The sequence below is a fragment of the Carcharhinus amblyrhynchos genome, chromosome 5 (assembly GCF_965287045.1).
Source record: "Carcharhinus amblyrhynchos chromosome 5, sCarAmb.v2.hapA, whole genome shotgun sequence".
In the NCBI taxonomy this organism is placed as follows: Eukaryota; Metazoa; Chordata; class Chondrichthyes; order Carcharhiniformes; family Carcharhinidae; genus Carcharhinus; species Carcharhinus amblyrhynchos.
In genome coordinates this window covers 47,901,109-47,923,760 of record NC_137328.1, presented here as the reverse complement: position 1 = coordinate 47,923,760, position 22,652 = coordinate 47,901,109, and the positions used below count along the sequence as shown (strand labels likewise).

Below are 22,652 nucleotides of genomic sequence, written 5' to 3'. Positions count from 1 at the left end.
TCAATTGGCACTTAGCAAAAATAAACAAATCAAAACAGTGGGCAAAGTTCACGGCCCAAAGTTGTTGAACTCAATGTTGATTCTGGAAGGCTGCAAAGTGCCCAACTGGAAGATACAGTGCTGCTCCTCAAAGCTTGTGTTGAGATGACCTGGAACAGCAAGTGGAGGACAGAAATATGAGTGTGAAAACAAGGTGGTGAATTAAAATGGGAAATGCTGGAAGGTCAGGGTCACGTGCTCTGCAAAGTGGTCACCCAGTCTGTGTTTGGTCGTCACAATATAGAGGAGACTATGTTGTGAGATGAAACTATAGCGTATTAAATTAGTAGTAGTGCAAGATAATCACTGTTTCATCTGGAAGGTGTATTTGGGGCCTTGGATAGCGAAAGAGAAGGTAAAAGGGCAGGTGTTGCAGCTCCTGTGACTGCAGGATAAGGTACTCTGGGACTGAGAGACTGAGTGATAAAGGAGTGGACCCAGGAGTTGCAGAGGGAACAGGCATGTTAGAATGCAAACAGAGGAGGGAAGGGAAGGGGAAGATGCCTTTTGAGGTATCATCATGCTGGTGTGATGGAAATGGCAGAGAATAATCCTTTGAATGTGGAGGCGGATAGGATTGAAAGTGAGGACAAGAGGAACTATGTCATGGTTCTGGGAGAGAGGGGGACGGGGTGAGAGGAGAAGTCCGGATAATGTATTAGGTATAGTTTCCTGCCAATGTGGGATGGAATCAATGGGAAATCCCATTGATAGCAGTGGGACCAAAGGTCCCGCTGCTTGCCAATGGCATGTCTCCTTCCACTGCCGAGAAAAATGTCACGGGGGGAGGCCAGAGAATCCCAGTGAATGGTTTCAGACTGTCCAATATTTAATTGCAGGAAATTTCTACTTTCCCAGTATCGATGTTGAACAAACATTCTGACCATTTAGAGACAGTGATGGGATGGGGAGAAGTGGTGGTGAGATTGAGTTGGGCGCCATCAGCGCACATTTGGAAAATAACATTGCGTTTCTTGATGTTATTGCTGAGAGGCAGAACGGGGATTGGAAATAAGAGGTGTCCAAGAATAAATCCTTGGGGGACAGCAGAGAAGGCAGCAAGTAACAACCTGATAATATGAGTTTAGAGTTATTGACGATGAAGTGAAGAGGGGTCTAGAGCCATTAGCTTTCTCTTCATAAGCTCTTGGAAAACATTCCATTTGGAACACATTCCATTTGGAACTGGACCCAATCATGAGTTGGTATTTTAAAGGGAGGAAAGGTGGGAAGAGACAACAGGCAAAAACTGAAATTGGAGGATCCTTTGTAATGATATACTTCTCCTGGACTTTCCTTCCTTTTCAAAGCAAAAAAGGAAGCTGATAAGTTCGAGACAAAAATCATTTACCAAGGTAACTGTGGGCTGGTTTTTCTTCAACAACTCTAATCCTCCTTGCTCCTGCAGGTATAACCAGAGCTTCCACATAACCTGTAAACAAAAAAAATAAACATATAATGAGTCTCCATGTAATACATCAATAAACCTAGGTATACCCCACCATGCTTTCAGATGGTGTTAACAAACAATGTTTCCATTGGATTGGTCCATAATTATTTTGACAAACTACTGTGGTGCTTTGCTGCTACTTTCTGCAGTAAGGCTGGAAATTCTCCTGCTCTTCTTGCCTGCCGTAAGGTATACTGGAAGGATTTACAGGCCAATAATCAGTTTGGCCAAGTTTTATTTTATTCATTCGTGGCACATGGGCATCTTTGGCTGGCCAACATTTATTGCCCATTCCTAGTTGTCCTTGAGAAGGTGGTGATGAGCTACTTTCTTGAATCGCTGCGGTCCATGTTCTGTGGGTTGACCCACAATGCCATTAGGGAGGGAATTCCAGGATTTTGACCCAGGTAGACACACACACACACCTTCTGTGGCCATCAAGTCCTCAAATAGCACTTTAACCCAAAGCTTCTGGAGCAGAAGTACAGACACTATCACTGAGCCACAATACCTAACTTAGGTATGGGAGCATAATTTCAAAGTTTGCAGATGACGCAAACCTTGAACATCTGGTAAACAGTGAAGAAGATAGTTATACTCTTCAGGAGAGCATAGACCCTTGCTGACACATGGCAGGTTAAATTTAATGCTAAGATGTGAGGAATTAATGAACAATATAAAAGTTACTAGGCTGTTTCATAAATATATAACAGGCCACTGGGACTCTGGAGTAGTGATAATGGGTCACGAGAATTCTGTAGAATAAACTAGGATAATAAGTGTGTACTGCAGAGCAGTGCGGAATTTATGAAACATGTACAGAGGGACTTTCTTTGACATTATAGGCCCAATTTTACCATCAAGTTGTGCCCATTTTCGGGCACGAAAACTTGGTAAAGTCCAGCATGAGGCAATTAGTGCAATCCGCACCCACCTCCATGCCGGTTCCCCCTTTACCAAGGCCCGAAAATAGCCACGATTGGGACCACGCCTGAAACAGGCGCAAAGGCTATTTAAATGTATTTGCATGCACTTAAGTTGACTTAATGGGTTGCACGCACAACCTTACCAGTACTTCGCCCTTTACCAATTCATTGGCCCATCCAGATTTGTGGCGAAACAGACAAGGACTACAAAAGTCTGATTTGGGCACTCCAGACAGTGAGGAGGTAAGTGCCGAGGGTCTGATGGCTCTCAGCTTGAGTTTGGTGTGCGAGTGGGAGGGGTGTCTGGCGGCTCTCTGCCTGGGCTCGATGGGGGGGTGGGAAGTAGGTGGGTCTGATGGCTCTAATGAGGGAAGGAGGGGCTCATGATCGGTCTGGGTGAGGGGAATAAGGGGGCCAGTAATGTCGAGGGGGGTGAGGCAATGTCTATGGGGCCAGGGGAAGGCATCATCTGGCCTGGAAGCGATGTAAAAAGTCTGACAACACCAGGTTTTAGTCCAACCGATTTATTTGATAGTAAACGCACAAGCTTTCGAGGTTTCCCTCTTCGTCAGGTGAATGGAGAGTTCTGGCCTCGGACAGAGCATATAAAGCACAGACAGTTTAGAGATTACTGATTAGAATGCGAATCTTTACACCTAACCTGCTGTTCAAGTCCTAAAGTGGCTGACAATGTGTGTGGAAGGAGCACTGATCACAGGTTAAAGAGATATGTATTGTCTCCAGACAGCACAGTGAGTGAGGTTTTACAAACCCAGGCAAGTCACGGGGGTCACAGATAGTGTGACATGAACCCAAGATCCCTGTTGAGACCGTCCTCATGTGTGCGGAACTTGGCTATCAGTCTCTGCTCAGCGACTCTGTGCTGTCGTGTGTCATGAAGGCTGCCTTGGAGAATGCTTACCCGAAGGTCAGAGGCTGAATGCCCGTGACCACTGAAGTGTTCACCAACAGGAAGGGAACAGTCTTGCCTGGTGATTGTCGAGCGATGTAGCAGGGGAGCTGCATTGTATCTTTTTTTTTTCTGCGCATGTGCAGTTGGTGATGCTGATTGGAGCTACAAGATTTCAGGCACATTAAGCCCCGCCACAGGCTTCTGCAGCATCATACAGAATCGCTGATATTTTTTCAGGCAGAGTATGTGTGGGGATGCATGAGAACGGGTCTAAAAGACGGATCTGAAACACTCCCAGTTTTAAGTCCTCCCAACACTTAGAATCAAAACAGTAAAATAGGGCCCTATGTTTTCAGTCCAATGAGGAAGGGAGTAGTGCTGGATCTAGTTCTGATGAGCAAAGTGGGGCAAGCACAGTGTGCTTCAGTGGGGAACAAATTTACAGCATGGAATAAAGCCATTTGGCCCATCATGTCTGTGCCGACTGACAAGGAGCCAGCCATCCAGCCTAATCCAACTTTCCATTCCTTAGTCTACAGCCTTGTAGTCTGTGATGCTTGAAGTACATATGCAAGTACTTTTTAAATACAGTGACTTGGTAGTATAGAACTTGAATATTACTGAAAAGCGAGACATGTTAATGAAGTTCTTTGTCCTTGTGCTCATTGGGACAAACACAAGAATGTAAAACTTCAAATGATCAGAACAATTTCTACTATGGGTGAAAAAGGCACTGATTGGTTGGCAAGTAAGCTCTGATTGGCTGAGGTGTGGCTATGGTGGAAGCTACACCACTGAACGATGCCATTGATACTTGTGCCACATTACAACATCATGGCATATGGACATGTCACCACTTTCTGAATCCATATTCATTGAACTTATGAATTTAGCAGCTCATGCAGTCAAGTTCAGTTTTAGTGACACCATGTATGCCCAAATAGATGGAATGAACACTACCCATGCATATTTCCAATACACAGACAATCCATTCACAATCTTTGAATTTTCAACTGCATGAAGGATTTCCTTACACACTTTAATACACTTCATCCTATGCTCAAATTCACTTTTGAGATAGAGCAGTCTAATACGCTACCATTCTTCGACACGCGAGTCGCAAAATCCACTAATAGCTTCTCCACTACTATGTACTGCAAGCCTACCATCCCTGGTGAATATACACATTGGGGTTCACAGAAGATTTGCCACTTCAGTAATCTTATATATAGTACTCTAGAAATTTGCTCACACACAAATATTATTCTGATCAGATTAATGTTCGCTGCATACTGCCCAAACTCACAAATGGGCCAAAAGCTGCCCCTTCCAGACTGAGAGGTACCTGGTCTAACTCAAAGTTGCTCAGAAATTGGAATAAAAGGTTAGGCAAGTTGCTTCATGCTTTTTTTTGACATGCAATGGTTAAATGAGTGATATTTCTCAATAAAAGAATCCTGCTGTCATTCCAAATGGATGCCCTGCCTATCGCATAATTCAACAGCGTCATCTGTGAATTTCAGTGCAATGCCAGGTAACTAAGCCGTACGTCCCACGATTAGCTCACTGAATCAAATAGGCTCTTCATAATAATAGGCAGAGTACAGATTGTACTCAACCAGCCCATGCTTGCAAAATTCAAAACAAAACATCTACCGTTCGATGTGATTCTGCGATCAGGCAACACTTGTTGAACAATCCTGAAAGTGTTAATAGATGCACACCAACAACCAGTTTAAAATAGTCAGTTGAGCTTGTAAAGTGGCTTATTCATGCTTCTAGAAGTGACACACATTCATTCACAGGGACCCATTCTCCGCAAATCAAAGAAATATGTTCAAGCTTGAAGATCATAAGAAATTTGAGAGGTATAGATTGGGTGGATTCTCAGAGGCTTTTTCCAAGGGCTGGAATGGTTGCTATGAGAGGACACAGGTTTAAGGTGCTGGGGAGTAGGTACAGAGGAGATATCAGGGGTAAGTTTTTCACTCAGAGGGTGGTGAGTGAGTGGAATCGGCTACCATCGGTGGTGGTGGAGGCAAATTCAATAGGGTCTTGCAAGAGACTTTTGGATGAGTACACAGGACTTAATAGAATTGAGGATTATAGGTAAGACTAGTAGGTATGGATATCATCAGCGCAACCTGTGGGCCAAAGGGCCTGTTTGTGCTGTAGTTTTTCTATGTTCTATTAAATTGGGACAGGAGTAAGCCATTCAGCCCTGCAAGTCTGGTCCACCGTTCAATATGATTATCTCTGATCTGATTGTGACCTTAACTCCACTTTCCCACCTATCCCTCACCACCATTTATTCCCTTAATGATCAAAAATCTGTCTAAACATCCTTGAATATATTCCACAAGCTAGCTATTGCTGCTCTCTAAGAAAGAGAATTTCAAGTCTAATAATCTTCAAAAGAAAAAAATTCTTCCTCATCTCCCTTTTGAATGGTAGGCACCTGATTCTTAAGCTGTGTCCTCGGGTTCTAGACTGTCTCAAAAAGTGAAACATCGATCCAGCTTCCATTGTCATGTCAGAATGTAACTTCAATAAGATCACCTCTCATTCTTGTAAGCTCCAGTGAGTATAGGCTTAGCCTGCTCAACCTTTCCTCATAAAAAACTTTTTCAAAGCTGCTCCCAATGCAATTATATCCCTCCCTTAAGTGAGGAGACCAAACCTGTGCACGGTAGTGCAGGCACGGTTTCACCATAACCTTGTACAACTGCAGCAAGATCTTCCTACTTTTATTATCCATGCGTCTCTTTTGAATTACGCAGGGGCTTGGGGAGCCGATGGTTCCCTGTTGCTTTCTCTATGGGACCACCTCAACCAATCAGAATTTTCTTGTCAACAAATTAGCATCTTCTTCTGTAGCATAAATTGATGCGATTGTTTGAAATTTGGCATTGTTGAATTTGTTCTGGTGAGTGCAAAACAAAAATGATTCAGTAACATGTCTCTTCTCACTACTATTTAAGTCATTTTTAAATGTTATTAGAGTTTCCGTCCCCACGACAGTGAGTTCCAGATCCTCATCATCCTCTGGGAATAGAACTTCAATTATACGCTTCAATTATGCCTCCACTCAGCTTACTCTGCTTCATTGAAATAACCCCAGCCTATCAAATCTTTCCTCATCATTACAATTCTCCAGTCCAAGCAACATCCTTGTAAATCTTCTCTGTACTCACTCTAACACAATCATATCTTTCCTATATGTGGTGATCATAACTGCATGGAGGAACACTAATTTGTGTTTTACAACTTCAGCATAACTTTTCAGCTCTTACATTCGATGCCTTGGCTATTAAAGACAAGTACCCTTTATGCTTTCTTGACCATCTTATCCAGCTATCTAGCCACCTTCAATCTGTGCAAATGTACTCCAAGGTCAGTCTGTTTCTCCATATTTCTCAATATCCAATCGTTTATTGTGTATTCCCTTGTTTTGTTGGCCTTACCCAAATGCATTACTGCACACTTCCCTGGGCTGAACTCTGTTAGCTATTGTTTCACCTATCTAACTAGTCCGTTGATATCTTCCAGCACTCTGCAGCTTTCATCTTCATTATCAACCACACAACCAATTTTTGTATTGTCTACAAACTTCTGAATCATACATATTATATTCAAGCCTAAAATATTTATATACTACGAAAGACAAGGGACATGGTACTGGGAAACAGCCTTCCAGTCCCAAGAACAATTATTGATTATTATCCTTTGCTTCAGCCTCTGAGCTAGTTTATATCAAACTTGACACTTTACCTTGGATCCAATGGGCTTTTACTTTTGTTCATGTTGAGCCTTATCAAAAGTCTTGCCAAAATCCATATACACCACACCAATTTTATTAGCTCATCACTGATCCTCTTTGCTACCTCTTAAAAAAATCCAACATGTTAATCAGACAAGACCTTCCCTTAACAAATCTGGGCTCACTATCTTTGATTAAAATGTGTCTTTCTTAAAAACCTATCTTGTCTCTTTAAATCTTCAGTAGTATTTCTACTACTGAGGTTAGGCTAACAGGCCTGTAAATATTTGGTCTATCACTTCCTCCTTTAGCGAACACTGATGGTAATATCATCAGATTTAGAATAGTTATGGAAAAACACAAGGAATCATTGAGTACAAAAATATCAAATGGAAGAGGGTGAATTGCAATGAGTTGCAAAGGGATCTGACCCAGGTAAATCAGTAGAGAGAATAGTAAATAATGAGAGGATTTACAACATCAGGTAGTTCAACCACAGGCTAGGCATATTCCTATGAGAGACAAAGGAAGGACATCCAAAGACAGAGCTGTCTAGATGATTAAAGATTCAGAGGTCAAAGTGAAACAAGGAGGCTTACTCTAAACGTCAGGTTCATAAACAGCATAAAACTGAGCAGAATTCAGAAAGGGCAGAGAAGAACTGTGCACAAAACTTTAAAGAAAACGTCATTTTCCAGTTTAACGCTCTGTAAATGTGCCGTTGCTACATATACCTATATACGTATCAGCCTATTCAGGACAAGAAATGGCCTTGTGATAAATTCCAGTAAAGCGGAAGTCAGTGGCATGGTTTCTTTGATCCGTGGATACACTGCATTTACCTCATGTTGAAGGAATGCCCTGGTTTGTGAGACATATAAGCTTGGTATTGGCATCTGTCTCTGAGCTCTAGGACATAGATGGTTAAAATCCCAGAAATGTACCAATGCCCTCCTTGCTAGTAATGAAGAGCATGAGTCTGGAGGAGAGAAGTGCTATTATTTTACCAAATATTGACAGTGCAACAATATAAAGGAAGTCAAGAATGAGAACACGTCATATGATCCACTAAAGCTTGCTGCTTCAGTACCCTAACTGTCCAACTGTGGTATCCAGCTGCATTTTACACAACGCTTAATGTTTTTTTGATCTCACTTGACAGCTTACATCTCTCCTTCTCTCCAACTTGGCATCCAGTGCAATATCAAAGAACCTTGGAGCACACTCTCTCCCCTGTTGCGCCATAATTCACTACTCTTCCTGCTCCTACTCTTCCACAAACATTTCCAGCACCTGCTCTAATCAGAATTCACTTCTCCTTTAAGAGGTGCAGGATGTTTTTAAGTAATGCAGGCTAGCTTTAAGTGGTGTTGGACTCACACAAACTGGGACCCCTGCTAGCATTGGCTGTATGCAGCAATCATGCAACATAGTAGGCAAAAAAGTAGGTGCGCCGCCTGAACTGGAGGCAATGGGTGCAGGTTAAAAATGACTGCAACCCCATGTCCAGTTGTGATGTCTATTACGTATTATCCCCAATTTAGAGGTTAACTGTGGGATACGTATAGGTAAGGACACCAGGGAGAATGCCCCTGCTCACCTTTGAATAGCAACATGGGATCTTTTACATCCACCCAAGAGCACAGATGGTTTCTAGGTTCAACGGTTCAGAACATGCCTTCAACACTGAAATGGTAACCTGGATAATACGCTCAAATTCTGGGATGTGGCTTCAACCCATAACCTTCTGACTCAGAGTCAAGACTATATCCAACTATGTATAAACCTAAATAAATCAAATTGTATAAACACTTAAAACTAAAATTAGTAGCTGATGCACTGCAAATAATAATGCTGACAAGAAGCCCATAATTTATACTATGTAATTATATATAATTAAAAGCATTTCCTAACCAAATAACAGTTATGAATTTATAATATAAATGCATTATGAAATTTAAATGTATTGAGCTTGTTTCAAGTTCACAGTTTTTAACGTTAATTCTCACACTGATATAATAATAGTGCGCAAGGTTAGAGTTGAAAATCAGTATGACTGACAGATGCTTTTATGCCCTTCTGCCTGGTGACAGCATCTACAATTTGGAAAGACAATAAAAACAAGCATGAAGCAAATGAAAATGAATAACTGAACTGTTAGAATCAGTACTCACAGCTCTTGAATTCTTATTGCGTCTTTTCCCTTTTCTCTTTGTAATCTCTTGGTTTATTTTGTACTTATTTCCATCTGAATTACTCTATTGTAACCCTCTTCAGGATTGCATGGCTTAGTTTGCACTTATTTTTCTCAGGTACATATTTGTTTTGAATATATTGAAATTTATCATTTTAACAATGTCCCATTTGTCCTTCACTGAAATAACTTCCAGCATTATTTCCCAGTAAATTTCCTTCGTTCCAGTCCTCATTCCTTTGACATACACTTTACAACAGACCTCAGGGAAGACTTACCTCAATTACAGGAGTAAAGCAGGTATAACTACTGGAAACTTGGATAGGGATCCATCACAGCAGATTTCTGTCCATTTAGCATCATACAATTTCCTAGTTAGATTCTGTACTTCATGCTAGGGTAACTTGCAACTATGCAGTTAATCATATCAACCTTAATCTCAGTTGACATTATTTAGATGGAAACATATTTTTCCAGTGTATATGCAAATAATAGTGTTCAGTAATCCAACTAAGATAAATATGCTGGCAAATGCCAGGGTGATGCGACATGTGTTTAGAATTCTGAAAGGATGGGACGGCTCAGATAGAAACTGTTTTGTTTCTGGCAGTTGACAGGGGTTATGACGGGTCATACATATAAGATTAAAAGAGATTTAGGTCAGAGAGCAAGAGCAACTTCCTTTACAGAGAGTTGAGAGACTCTGAATATCGCTTCCAAGATGAGTGGTCAGGGGAAAATATATGTGCAAAATGTTTACCATGTAGATGGATGATCTGGAGGAGGAGGCTGAGTGTAGGGTGATGAAATTTGCTGATGACACGAAGATGAGTGGAAAAGTAAATTGTGTGGAGGGTGTGGAAAGTCTGCAGAGAGATCTGGATAGGCTGAACGAGTGAGTGAGGACCTGGCAGATGGAGTATAATGTTAGCAAGTGTGAGGTTATCCACTTTGGCAGAAATAATAGTAGGAGGGATTATTTAAAAGGCGAAAAGCTGCAACATGCTACGGTGCAGAGGGACCTGGGGATCCTTGTGCACGAATCGCAAAAACCCAGTCTGCAGGTGCAGCAGGTGATCAAGAAGGCGAATGGAATGTTGGCCTTTATAGCGAGGGGGATAGAATATAAAAGTAGGGAGGTCTTGCTGCAACTGTACAGGGTACTGATGAGGCCGCAGCTGGAGTACTGTGTGCAGTTTTGGTCGCCGCACTTGCGGAAGGACATATTGTCCTTGGAGGGAGTGCAGAGGAGGTTCACTAGGCTGATACCGGAGATGAAGGGGTTGGTCTATGAAGGGAGACTAAATAGACTGGGTCTGTACTCATTGGAGTTTAGAAGGCTGAGGGGGGATCTTATAGAGACGTATAAGATAATGAAGGGGATGGATAGGGTAGAGGTAGAGAGATTCTTCCTGCTTAGAAAGGATAGCAGGACTAGAGGACACAGCCTCAAGATAAGGGGGTGGGGGGGGGGGGGCGCAGTTTAGCTCAGAGTTGAGGAGGAACTTCTTCACTCAAAGGGTGGTGAATCTCTGGAATTCTCTGCCCATTGAAGTGGTGGAGGCTACCTTGCTAAATATGTTTAAGTCATGAGTAGATGGGTTTCTGATAGACAGGGGAATTAGGGGTTATGGGGAGAAAGCGGGAAAGTGGAACTGATCTACTTCAGATCAGCCATGATCTTATTGAATGGCGGGGCAGGCTCGAAGGGCTAGATGGCCGACTCCTGCTCCTATTTCTTATGTTCTTATGTTCTAAAATACGGCCCTGTTGTGCCTGATCTTTGGATGAAACATTATGGGATGATTTGTTGGACATGATCCTCCAGCCCTGGTTTCCCTGCTCAAATTGGATATTCTAATCAGGTACCTAACACCTGCTCAAGGATCCCTATGTTAAATTTGGCAAAAGAAAACTCAGAACAGCACACGCTAGTCATGCAGAGATGTGCCATCTGCTGCAGGGACATCTGCACCTACCATGTGCCAATGGGTGGTATATTCCATGGCAGGAGTACCCTGGAATGGTAAGCAGGACCACTTTCCACTTAACTACTCATTCTGAACCACCTCCACTTTGCCAGCTGTCAAACTGAAGGTTAAGTGTCAGCATGAAAATTCTATTCTGTCACTAATTTAATGCTAGCAACTGTTTTTTTAAATGAGGTATTTGTGTTATCCAAAGCACCAAACTAAAAGCTGAATTTTTTTTTCTCAAAAAACATTTGATGCACGCAAAAGCGATTGATATTTTTATCCCTGTTACTCAGCCGGAAGCTGCTGTAACCCTTTAATTTATCTTTCACCCAGCTTGCTTGCATATGAATTCTTCACCTGTGGAGTGAGAAGCTGGCCTCCCAGCACTATTAGTCATCAGGCAAGTGCTAATAAATTGCCAACATGTGCCACTTTAGATATCACCTTTGTAAAATTATGAAAATAAAAAAAAGTGTTTTTCAGCAAATAGAATTTTCTGTTTACAATAGAATGACAACACACAAAGTAATGCTTAAAGTTGAGAGACACGGGCCAACATTTTCTGCTATTCCTGCCAGTGGGATCTTCTGGTCCTGTCGTCAACAGCCCCCCACCACGAATTCCTTGGTAGCAGAGGGTGCAAACGACATGAAAATCTATTGACAGTGTGGAACCATGTGCAAAGGATGGTGTGGGGTGTGGGGTGATGCAGTAAATCCTGCCCTACATCCTAAGTAAATATCACCCTATCCAGTACCTCCATACTGGCCTTTTAAAACAAATTTTTAATTGCTGACTGACACTGCAATCCAATGTAATGTGCATTATTCACTTCTGAAATCTGTATAGAAACACCCATTATAAGACCAAGATTGTTTGCTAATGGGAATTCTTACGTTTTCTCCATTTCCATTTCATCTGTTCTGACAGTTCGACCTTCCATATCAACACTCCCAATGTATCATGTTCCTCAATCAAGGTTCCCCCACCACCATTTTCCCATCTCAAGCGTGATTAACAGGACCTCTTACAATGGGAATAAAATAGCAACTGGAACTCAATGAAAAATAAACAGGAGAACAGAAACCAACACCTGAAAGCTTCTGGGTCTTCTGCGGGGGAGTAAGCAGCAGTGAGTCAGGAAGCCAGAATTTTAGCTTTAGATTTGTCATTGCCTTTTTAACCCAGCCTGACTTCCACTTTTACCCCATCTCCACCTTCCAGAACCTGGATTGGGGTCTCCTTGTGTTCACTTTCCATCCTACTTGTCTCCATATTCAATGGATCATCTTCTGCTAGTTCCACCACCTGCAGTGTGATGCCACCAAACACATCCTCCCCTCCTCTTTCAACCTTCTGAAGGACTTTCTTCATTCATGAGTCACTGGTCCTCAATCACTCACAATACCCTTTTCCTTCCCAATGAACCTTCCCACGCAAGTACAGGAGATGAACATTTGCCTCTTCATCTTCCTCCCTACTTCTCACTGTTTTCAGCTCTGATGTCTTATTCCAGCTGGAACAGAAATTTAGTTGTGCTTCCTTCAATTTAATGTATGGCATTTCGTGCTCACAAAGCAACTTCCTCTACACTAGGGAGACACAGGTTGGGTGACTTCTTTGCCCTTCAATGCGCAAGTGTGATCACAAACTTTCAGATGCCTGTCAAGTTAATTCCCTGCTTGATTCCCATGCTGAACTTTCTATCTTCAGCCTCCTTCATTGTTCCAATGAAGCTCATCGTATGGTCAAGGGATACGACCTCACATTCCAATTAGGCAATCTACAGTCTTTCAGATTCAATAATGAATTTAACTACTTCAGATGATAACCTCTGCTCCCGTTCGTTCCTTTTATGTTTTTTTCCCTGTTTTGTTCTTTAGTTTGGATGGCAGTGACTGATGATCATCCGCCTTTTCACAGTTACAATCCTCTAGACACATCTCTCTTGTTCTTTATTGGTCCTCCTATTAGCAGCTCTTTTTTGCCTTGCACTGTCATCCTTTCTGCCACCCCGAGATCGGAAATTCCCTCCTGAGGTAAATGGCTCTTTAAATGGTCCATCAAAATTTGCATCCTACTTGCAACAATATCTGTAATGAACATTCATTTCTCAGTTTCTCCTGTCTTTCACTCTACCACAGACTTTCCCTTGCTTAAAAATCTATTTCATCTCAAGGTACTCCCAGGTCTGATGAAGAGTCATCAACCTGAAACATTAACTCTGTTTTTCTCTCCATTGAGAGGGCCAGATTTGCTGAATATTTCCAGCATGTTTGGCTTCATTTTAAATTTCCAAACATTTGCAGTATCTTCCTGTTGTGCTAACTTGAAAGTTATTGAACTAATGGAAATTGTGATGCCAGTAAAGCAAATCATGCAGTTTATTCTGTGCAGTGACACAATAGTTCCAACAGTCTCCATTATGTTTACAACACAAAATATCCCAAAGGATTCCCAATAAATATTTTACAGTCCTATTGCAATGAAGTGAATCATTCAAACTGAGAACATTTCAAAAATAACTTTAGAGAACAAAGAGAGAAATTCAGCAACCAGTACTGAAAATGAGCATTCATATCGTTGATAGGGTGAAGAGATCCTAAAAGAGGTAGTTTAGATTTCTCCTTTGTCACCACTTTTTTATTTGTCTCGTTGGGAAGCAGTTATAGTTCCATGGTGAGGTTAACCACCCATTCAATGGTTTCAGCTGACATAGTGTGAATGGTTGTAATGCCATTAGGAATAGATCTGTCAGGTCAGAGCTCTAGTATAAGGACAATGGTCTGGTTTGGATGGCCAGTCACAATCTGAGTTGTTCCTCATGGCCATATTTTCCCTGACCCGCTCTCATGTTGGTTGAAGGTTCTCTGGGTTTTCTGTGGATGTTTGAAACCTGGGTCATCACCATTTTGGTCAGTTACCATGTTGGTGATGTTTGCAGTCAACCAGAAGGTGCACCATTAACAAGTTGCCAGTTTTTGACTGTGGAGGACACTCCAGTTGGGACTCTGGGATTTCAGACAAGGACATGACAGAGTTTTTGTTTTTGAGGTCCTTTGTCAGTGGGAATGCTTCATTAACTGTCAGCTAGTGATGTTATTTGAAGAGGATATTTCTTCTGCAGACAGCAGGAGGTTCAATATGTAGCACAGGATGTCATTCAAGCTGTGTTAGTCTCAAAGTGCCAGAAGTAATCCTCTGATTTCCCAAAGGTGGATATCTACCATGCTTTTGTGGCAGCTCCAGAGCTAGGTTGAGCAGGAGTATTCTTTTGTTGGGTAGACCAGGACAAGCGGAGTACTGTATGGTGTGTTGCATCTGCTGACACTCAGCAGTTTCCGTATGAGATGCATTCTTACAATGAGTTTAGTTCTGATGATCTGGAAGTGCGGCCGGTTAGTCAAAGTATGATTAAGACTGATGCCAAGGTACTATGGCATTGCATTGTGGATGTCTGTCGCAGAACTGAACATGAAGGTCTTCCCTAGTCTGTGATTCGTTCAGATGGAAGGCTAAAACGACAATGTTGCCAGTGTTTGGTTGAAGCCTCCATTATCTGAAATAGGCATGGTTGCCTTGAAATTATGGGAAACACTATCAAAACATTACTTCTTTAGGAGATAGAAGGGTTGTCTGAATGTACCTTAAGGCAAAGGCTAGCACAGTTCAACCAGACTATAGATCCCTCAAGTTAAATCCAGATCTTAATTTCAACATTAAGTCAATGATTAGTCCACGTTCAGATGCCAGCTTGACCTGACTGAGAACTGGACTTGATTATAAACACATTAAATAAAGCAGAAAATGATGACGGAGAAGCTTCTCTTTCTTTGGACAACCACGTAAACATCCTGCAATTAAATTTTACAGAAACCCAAACAGTCCTGTAATATAGTTATTAAACTAGTATGATAAAAAGCACTGAAGCCAGGAAGAACTCTGGGTATAGGTACCTACCAATAAGTTTACCACATAGCTGTGCAAGAGACTTTTTTCTGACCTTTATAAAGGTTCCCTCAACATGATTTATTAACAGTTTGTTGCCTATTGCATAAAAGCTTCAAGATTATGGAGGAAGTGTCTCCAGCAAGTTTATACTCTATCCACCTCATCCATCTCAAGTAGCAGCATCAATTGACTTTATGCCTCTCAAATGTTGCAAGCAGATACACTCAGGGATGTGCCCTGCTTCCAAATATAAAAAATGCATGATTTAAATGAGCAGAAAACAAAAAAAGCTTGTTTTATCGACTGACTTTGCTGAATGGGGCACTAGGCAGTGAAAATACTTGGTTACAGAATTCTGCTGAGATATGAAAAAAATACTTCATTTATCCTTCTGTTCTTGCAGAAGATTTAGAATAAAAGAGGGAGGTTCGATAGATTCATGCTAAAAATCTGCTTCCATTAAACCATATACTGGGTTTCTAATTATACCCTGTTAAAAAAAACAGGTGAACAGCAGTGGCATGTTTGAAAATTTACTGCATTTTTAAAAAAATTCTGGCAGCTACAACCTTCCATCAGCTTGTGCCCTGCGAGAATTGCTTACCAAATGCAAGTGTCTACCATAAGTGAACAATGCTGCTGAAAATTCCAAAGGAAACACTATATTAACGAAAAAATGAATGCAAGCCTTATTTTTCAGTGAGGTAATCAAGCAGCTCTGTTTAAAGATTGTTTCCTTGTACTTTAACCTCCATTTATTAACTTTGACAGGCGAGTTTGTACAGAGGATCAGATGCTTGTGTTCTCAGGAATGATAATGAGAGGTAAATTTTAATTATTTGTCCTGGGAAATAATGTATCGAGGCAAATGCTTAAACAGGTTATGACAACAGAAATGGATCTTTGTGTGTTGGGCGTTTGGTTGCAATGGGTGATTATATCAAATACTTGGTAATTATAAAGCGCTTCATCTCAGTCCAAAGACCAAAGAACCACCTGTGCCAATCTTGCAGTCATTTCCATTGCCTTTATGCTCTTTTGCTTTATTTTTATTTAGTGGGGATCACAAGTAGGCTTACATTTTACAACTAAATAGTTGGATATTTTACTATGTGCTAATCAATTAAAAGCTTCAATAATATCTTACAGCAAATGAATCAAAACTTGATGAAGTGGACCATGATGATCTAACTCAAAGAAGTTACTGTGAAAATCTCCAAGTTGCCACACTCCGGCACCTGTTCTGATACACTGGGGGAGAATTTAGCATGGCCAATGCACCTAACCAGACAGGGGGGGAAACCGGAACACCTGGAGGAAACCCACACAGACACGGGGAGAACGTGCAGATTATGCACACAGTGATCCAAGCCAGGAATTGAAACAAGGCCTCTGGCGCTGTGAGGCAGCAGTGCTAACCACTCTACCACTGTGCTTATTATGACCATAACAAAGCACTGATGCACCTGTGATAAGCACTGGTTCAGTGGCTGTATCCCTAAGCACTATGTTACTTTCTATCGCCTTTATACTCAATTTGTATCATTGGTTATGTAACGTAAATTAATTTACAACCACCTGCTGCACATTTTCAACCTTAAGTGACAACTGCTATGTCTCAACAGATTTCCTACTTGTCAACTACAGTTTGTAAAGATCATTTTACTATATCAAGTACTATTTTAGGTTTAACATTGCTTTCATTATCGGTAGTGGTTGCTTTTCAAATTACTCATGTTTGTATAATGCGTTGCGATAGCTGTTATTCTGTTGGGAATATAGCAGTAGGCATCAGCTACAATAAGCATTTGTAATAATCTGAAGCCCATACAAGCCAGACAGCAGGAATGAAACATCCCATCTGTGTTGCATTATAAAACATATACCCCAAAGATTAATTTCTTACAGAGACCTGAGGGTTAGATTGCTCATGGTCCACCTCATCAAGTTTTGATTAGGTTGCTGTAAGATATCATTGAAACTTTTAATTGATTAGCACACAGCAAAATACCCAACTATTTAGTTGTAATTATTTAGTTAATAACCAGTCCATCTGCTATCATGTATTCACAACATATTTTCAAAACATGTCACATTACAAATACACAATCTCTTCATTCCATTGGATTTCTCATCAATAACTTGCATTATCCATCATTTAATATATTCCTAAAACTGTGCAAAACAAAAATCACTTCCTTGTAAGAAAAGATTTGTTATGTTCCTGACCTGTAATTTTTACATTCAAAACCTCTTGGCTGGCTCAAAAATCCTTTTATTAACTTACCAATTCTTAGGTTCAAATCTTCCATTACGCCTAGAGGCCTTGGACTCAATTTACATTGCTTGTGTTGGGAACCTGAGGAAGCCCTAACATGTACACATCTGTGGTATCTACCAGGGAAGTTCAAATTTCCGACCACCGGTTTTAACCTGGCCAGATTGTTCCGTGATTCCAATGTCAGCAGGATTAGATTATCAGAACCATGGAGACGTGGACTGATTGTGTTATACTTACCCTGGCCCTTGAACAATCCTTGGCCCAACTCCAAACGGGCAATAAGTTGATCCTCCTCAGTAACTTCAACGCCAAAGCTGGAAAGGACACAGACCTCCGGGGAAGTGCAATCAGCAGAGACAGGATAGGGAAATCCAACATCCAATGGTACCCTGTTCCTGACAAAATGCTTAGAACATGGCTGTGTTACAACAAAGACATTGTTCTGTCAGAAGGACAAGTACAAGGCCTCATGGCAACACTCTTGCTTTCAGCATTGGTATCTGCTCAACAATGTCATCCTCTCTATGAGGGATCACAAGGACATCTGTACACTGTGCCATAAAGCAAGCTGACAACTACTGGATGGACTGCAATCTAATCTGTTCTCTGATCAACATCAATATGGCCCAAAAGCAGTGACGGCAACAGGAATGATGCTGCAGGAAAATCAATGCTGAGGTACTCAAAGACCCTGACGAGAGAGATCTTTTCAACCAGCGCCTCACTACAAACCTGACAGCTCCTGCTGATCCAGAGATGTTGAGTATAAACAACGGCTGGTCTGATCAGCAGCTATGGAGAGATAGCTGGGTCACTAGACTGGGAAACACCAAGACTGGTTCACTGAGAATGACCAGGAGATCCAGGAGCTGATAAGCCACAGGTGCAAGGCTTTTCTGAACCTGAAACAGCAACCCAACTCGAGAGCAAGAACACAGCTCAATACCCACCTGAATGCTGAGGTCCAGCAAAAGAACCCCCAACCTAAAGAATAGATGGTGGGCGGAGAAAGCACAGGAGATCCAGAAGTTGGCTGACAATCATGACACGAGGTTTCTTTAGCACAGCCAAGAACACCGACAGCCCAAGTGCGCAAGACCCCAACCCACTGCTGGCCAAGAACGAAGAGCTACTCAACAAGAACTGAGAGGTAGTCAGTGCCCACTGGAAGGAACATTTCAAAGATGCCATAACAGAGAGTCCATTTTCAAGACAAATGTCCTCGATTCCAGCTGCCATCAACTTAGCACAACCCCAGCTCACATGAGGTAGAAAAGGCCATCTGACAGCTCAAGAACAACAAGGCATCAGAAACAGATGGAATTTCTGCTGAGGTACTAAAACTTGGTGGAGAAGCACTTCGGGCGCAAAGATATGACCTCATTTCCCTTATGTGAAAGGAGGAAAACATGCTAGGAGATCCCAAAGAAACCACAGTCATGACCATCCTCAAGAAAGGTGACAAATCCAATTGCAGTAACGATAGAGACATTTCCCTGCTGTTGGACACAGAGAAGGTCATTGCAAGAGTCCTCCTTTATTGCCTTCTTCCTGCGGCCAAACAGCTTTTCCTAGAGTCACAATGTGCATTCCATTAACTAAGGAGCACAACAGACATGATCTTCACCACACGGCAGCTACAAGAAAAATGCAGGAACTACACAAACCTTGTAAATAGCTTTCTCTGACCTCACAAAGCTTCAACACTGTGAACCACAAGGGATAAGGGAGTGTCCTCCTCCATTTTGGCTGCCCCCAAAGGTATGTCACCATCCCTCCACCTGCTCCACAATGACATGCAAGCCATGATCTTGGCCAGTCTATCCACCACAGACTCAATTCACATTCGGATTGGGGTTAAGAAGGCTGTGTTGACTGCACCAATGCTCTTCTCAATCTTCCTTGCTGCAATGCTCCATCTCCCCATCAGCAAGTTTTCCATTGGAATGAAGCTATACTGTAGAGCAAATGGTAATCTGTTCAACCTTTGCCCTCTGCAGGCCAGATCCCATCCTGTGTCATTGAACTGCAATATGCAGTTCAAGGTGTGCATCAGTGCAAACTTGCTGAGCCCCAAGACATCATTGCAACTTCACCAAGAAGAACAAGAGCTTTGGTCTTACTCTAAGCATGCATAAGACAAAGGTCCTCCACCAAATTGCCCTCAACACACAACACTGTCACTCAGTTAAACAAACACATGACAAGGCTTTGGGCAATATGGAACACTTTTCCATAGTTGGAAACTTAATATTCACAAAGGCAGACACCGCCTTCAGTGTGACAGCCCAGTCTTCAGAAAGTGCTTGAAGACCAGGACCTCAGACCCGACGCTAAATTCATGTTAGAATCATAGAAACCATACAGTACAGAAAGATGCCATTCAGCCCATTGACTCTGCACCGACCACAATCCCAACCAGGCCCTACCCCCATATCCCAACATATTTAACCACTAATCCCTCTAACCTATGCATCTCAGGACGCTAAGGGCAATTTTAGCATGGCCAATCAACCAATCAGATATCAGCCTAACATCCAAAGATGTACAGATGAGGTTGATTGGCCATGCTAAAAATTGCCCCTTAGAGCCGTGAGATGCTTAGGTTAGAGGGATTAGCAGGTAAATATGTAAGGATATGGGAGTAGGGCCTGGGTGGGATTGTGGTCGGTGCAGAGTCAATGGGCTGAGTGGCCTCCTTCTGCACTGTAAGGTTTCAATGATTCTAACCCGCACTTCTTTGGACTGTGGGAGGAAACCAGAGCACCCAGAGAAAACCCACACAGACAAGGAGAGAACGTGTAAACTCCACACAGATAGTGACCCAAGCCGGGAATCGAACCCAATCAACCTCATCTGTACATCTTTGGATGTTAGGCTGATATCTGATTGGTTGATTGGCCATGCTAAAATTGCCCTTAGCGTCCTGAGATGCATAGGTTAGAGGGATTAGTGGTTAAATATGTTGGGATATGGGAGTAGGGCCTGGGTGGGATTGTGCAGAGTCTGTGGGCTGAATGGCCTCTTTCTGTACCATATGGTTTCTATGATTCTGGAGCTGTGAACCAGCAGTGCTAACCACTGTGCTACCATGTCATCCACATGTATGCATGATGTTCTACAGAGTAGTAATGATACCCGCCCTCCTATTGCTCAGAGGTGTAGACTACGTATAACAGAAACCTTCTTGACAAAGTGCAACATCTCCTCAACACCTGGGAATCCTGGGCTCAAAACCACACGAAGTAGGGAAAAAGCATCCGGGAAGGAGCTGAACACCTCAGGTGTCATCACCATGAGCAAGCTGAATCCAAGCGTCGAGAGTGAAAGGAGCATGTGGCAACCCGGGCACTCAACCAACCACCCACTGCCACACCTGTGCACATTGGATTCCTCAGCCACTGGAGAGCTCATTTTTAAGTTGAAGCAAGTCAGTCTCCACTGCAAGGGACTGCCTAAGAAGAGGAATTGACCTTGCTTTTGACACTGATTAAATTATTTAGAGTATTTCATAGCAAGTATAAAACCGCTGCAGTTCTAATAAATACCCCCGACCACCACTTCCCGACAATGATCCCCCACCCTCTGCCTCCCCGCAATACTCAGCTCCCTTCATCCTGGCAACGTTAACTCATATTTACCCTTTACTCTCACCCCTCCCTGGACAGTGCTGTGGCTGACTGATCTGCTGTTTTAACTTTTAAAATGCTGGAAGATCTTCAATCAGGCAAACCTGATTTTTTTAGTTAAAGTTGTTTTTTCACTATGCTGGGGTTTCTTGTGGCCAGTGGCCTGAAATTTGTCAAAGGACAGAAGGTGTCAGACTTTAACAGTTTGTCCGTGACATAGAGGAGTTCCGTACAGACCTTTGGAGCCAGTGTTCCTTATCTGGGCATTGGAATGTAAACAAGAGGCCGAGCGAGGTGAGATCTGAAGTGACCCTTGATATTCTGGCTGCATTCGATTGGCCAAATCGAACAATGCAATTGGGGGTTCCTGATCAATTCATTGACAGGATGACAGAGAAACATCTGGAAGCAAGTGGAGAATTGTGGGTAGAGAGACATGTGAGCCTTTGTTTGGCAGCGATAACACAAGGAGATCAATCACTGCAAGAAGATTTGTGACCTGAAGGATGCTTAGATTCTATTAAGAAGAAGTTAGATTCTACATCGAGGACATTTCGTGGCCAAGCTTTTCCTAAACTCGGTAGTATCTATTTTCAATTAAATATTTAAAGTTGATGTTTAATTAAAGTTGATATTCAGTTAAAGTGCAGTTGAAGTTAAAGTTCAGTAGAAGTCAATGTTTAGTTAGAGTTAAAGTTCAGTAAAGAGTTAATGAATTGCAACTGTTTATGTTTGAGTTGACACTGGAAATGTTAAATAAAGAAATAATTGAATTACTGTCCTTTTTTGTCTCATTAAATAGGAATGCTTAGAAGGTGTTTAAATTAAAGCTGTATAACACCTACATCCTGGACAGTGCTCAGCTTCTCCTTGCACCCCGGGCAGAATTCACCCATTCCTCTCCCGACTCACCTTCTGTCACACTGTTCTGCAGTCTGAAGGGGTGAATACTATTGCTGGGTGAAGGAGGGGAGGCAGTGCTATTGTTGCTGGAGTGGTAATCCAGACATCCAGGGTGATGCTCTGGGGATCCATGTTTGAATCCCACCATGGCAAATGTGGAAAATTGAATAAAGTAAAAATCTAACTAAAAGTTAGGGAAAGAAACCTGCCGACCTTACTTGGACTGGCCTACGTGTGACTGAAGGCCACTCAGTTGTATACAGCTGCAACTTGCCTACAGAAAGGAATGAAACCAGGCAACCACCAGAATCAACCAAAGCACAGAATCGATGGAAACATCAATACCAAACCCAGCCCTGTCAACCCTGCAAACTCATCCTTACTGACACCTGGGGATTTGTGGAAAATTGGGACAGCTGTCTCAGACTCGTCAAGCAACAGCCTGACATATTCATACTGATGAATCAGACCTTACAGATAATGTCCCAGACACCACCATCACCATCCCTACCAGTAGGCCAGGGCAAACCCAGCAGAGGTGGCAGCGGGAGGCAGAGTGGTATTCAGTCATGAGTGAGTTGCTCTGGGAGTTCTCAGCATTAACTCTGGACTCCATAAGAATAATGGCAT

At 42.2% G+C, this 22,652-nt stretch overlaps 1 protein-coding gene across 1 annotated transcript in view; it reads right to left on the bottom strand.

The window, feature by feature from the left end:
• The window catches only part of LOC145343014 (A disintegrin and metalloproteinase with thrombospondin motifs 19-like), a 414,592-nt gene that overhangs the window by 104,874 nt on the left and 287,066 nt on the right, over positions 1-22,652 (bottom strand). The window contains exon 16 of the mRNA XM_080188739.1: positions 1,391-1,471. Within this exon, the coding sequence (XP_080044865.1) occupies positions 1,391-1,471 (81 nt within the window). The remainder of the gene's footprint in view (positions 1-1,390; positions 1,472-22,652) is intronic.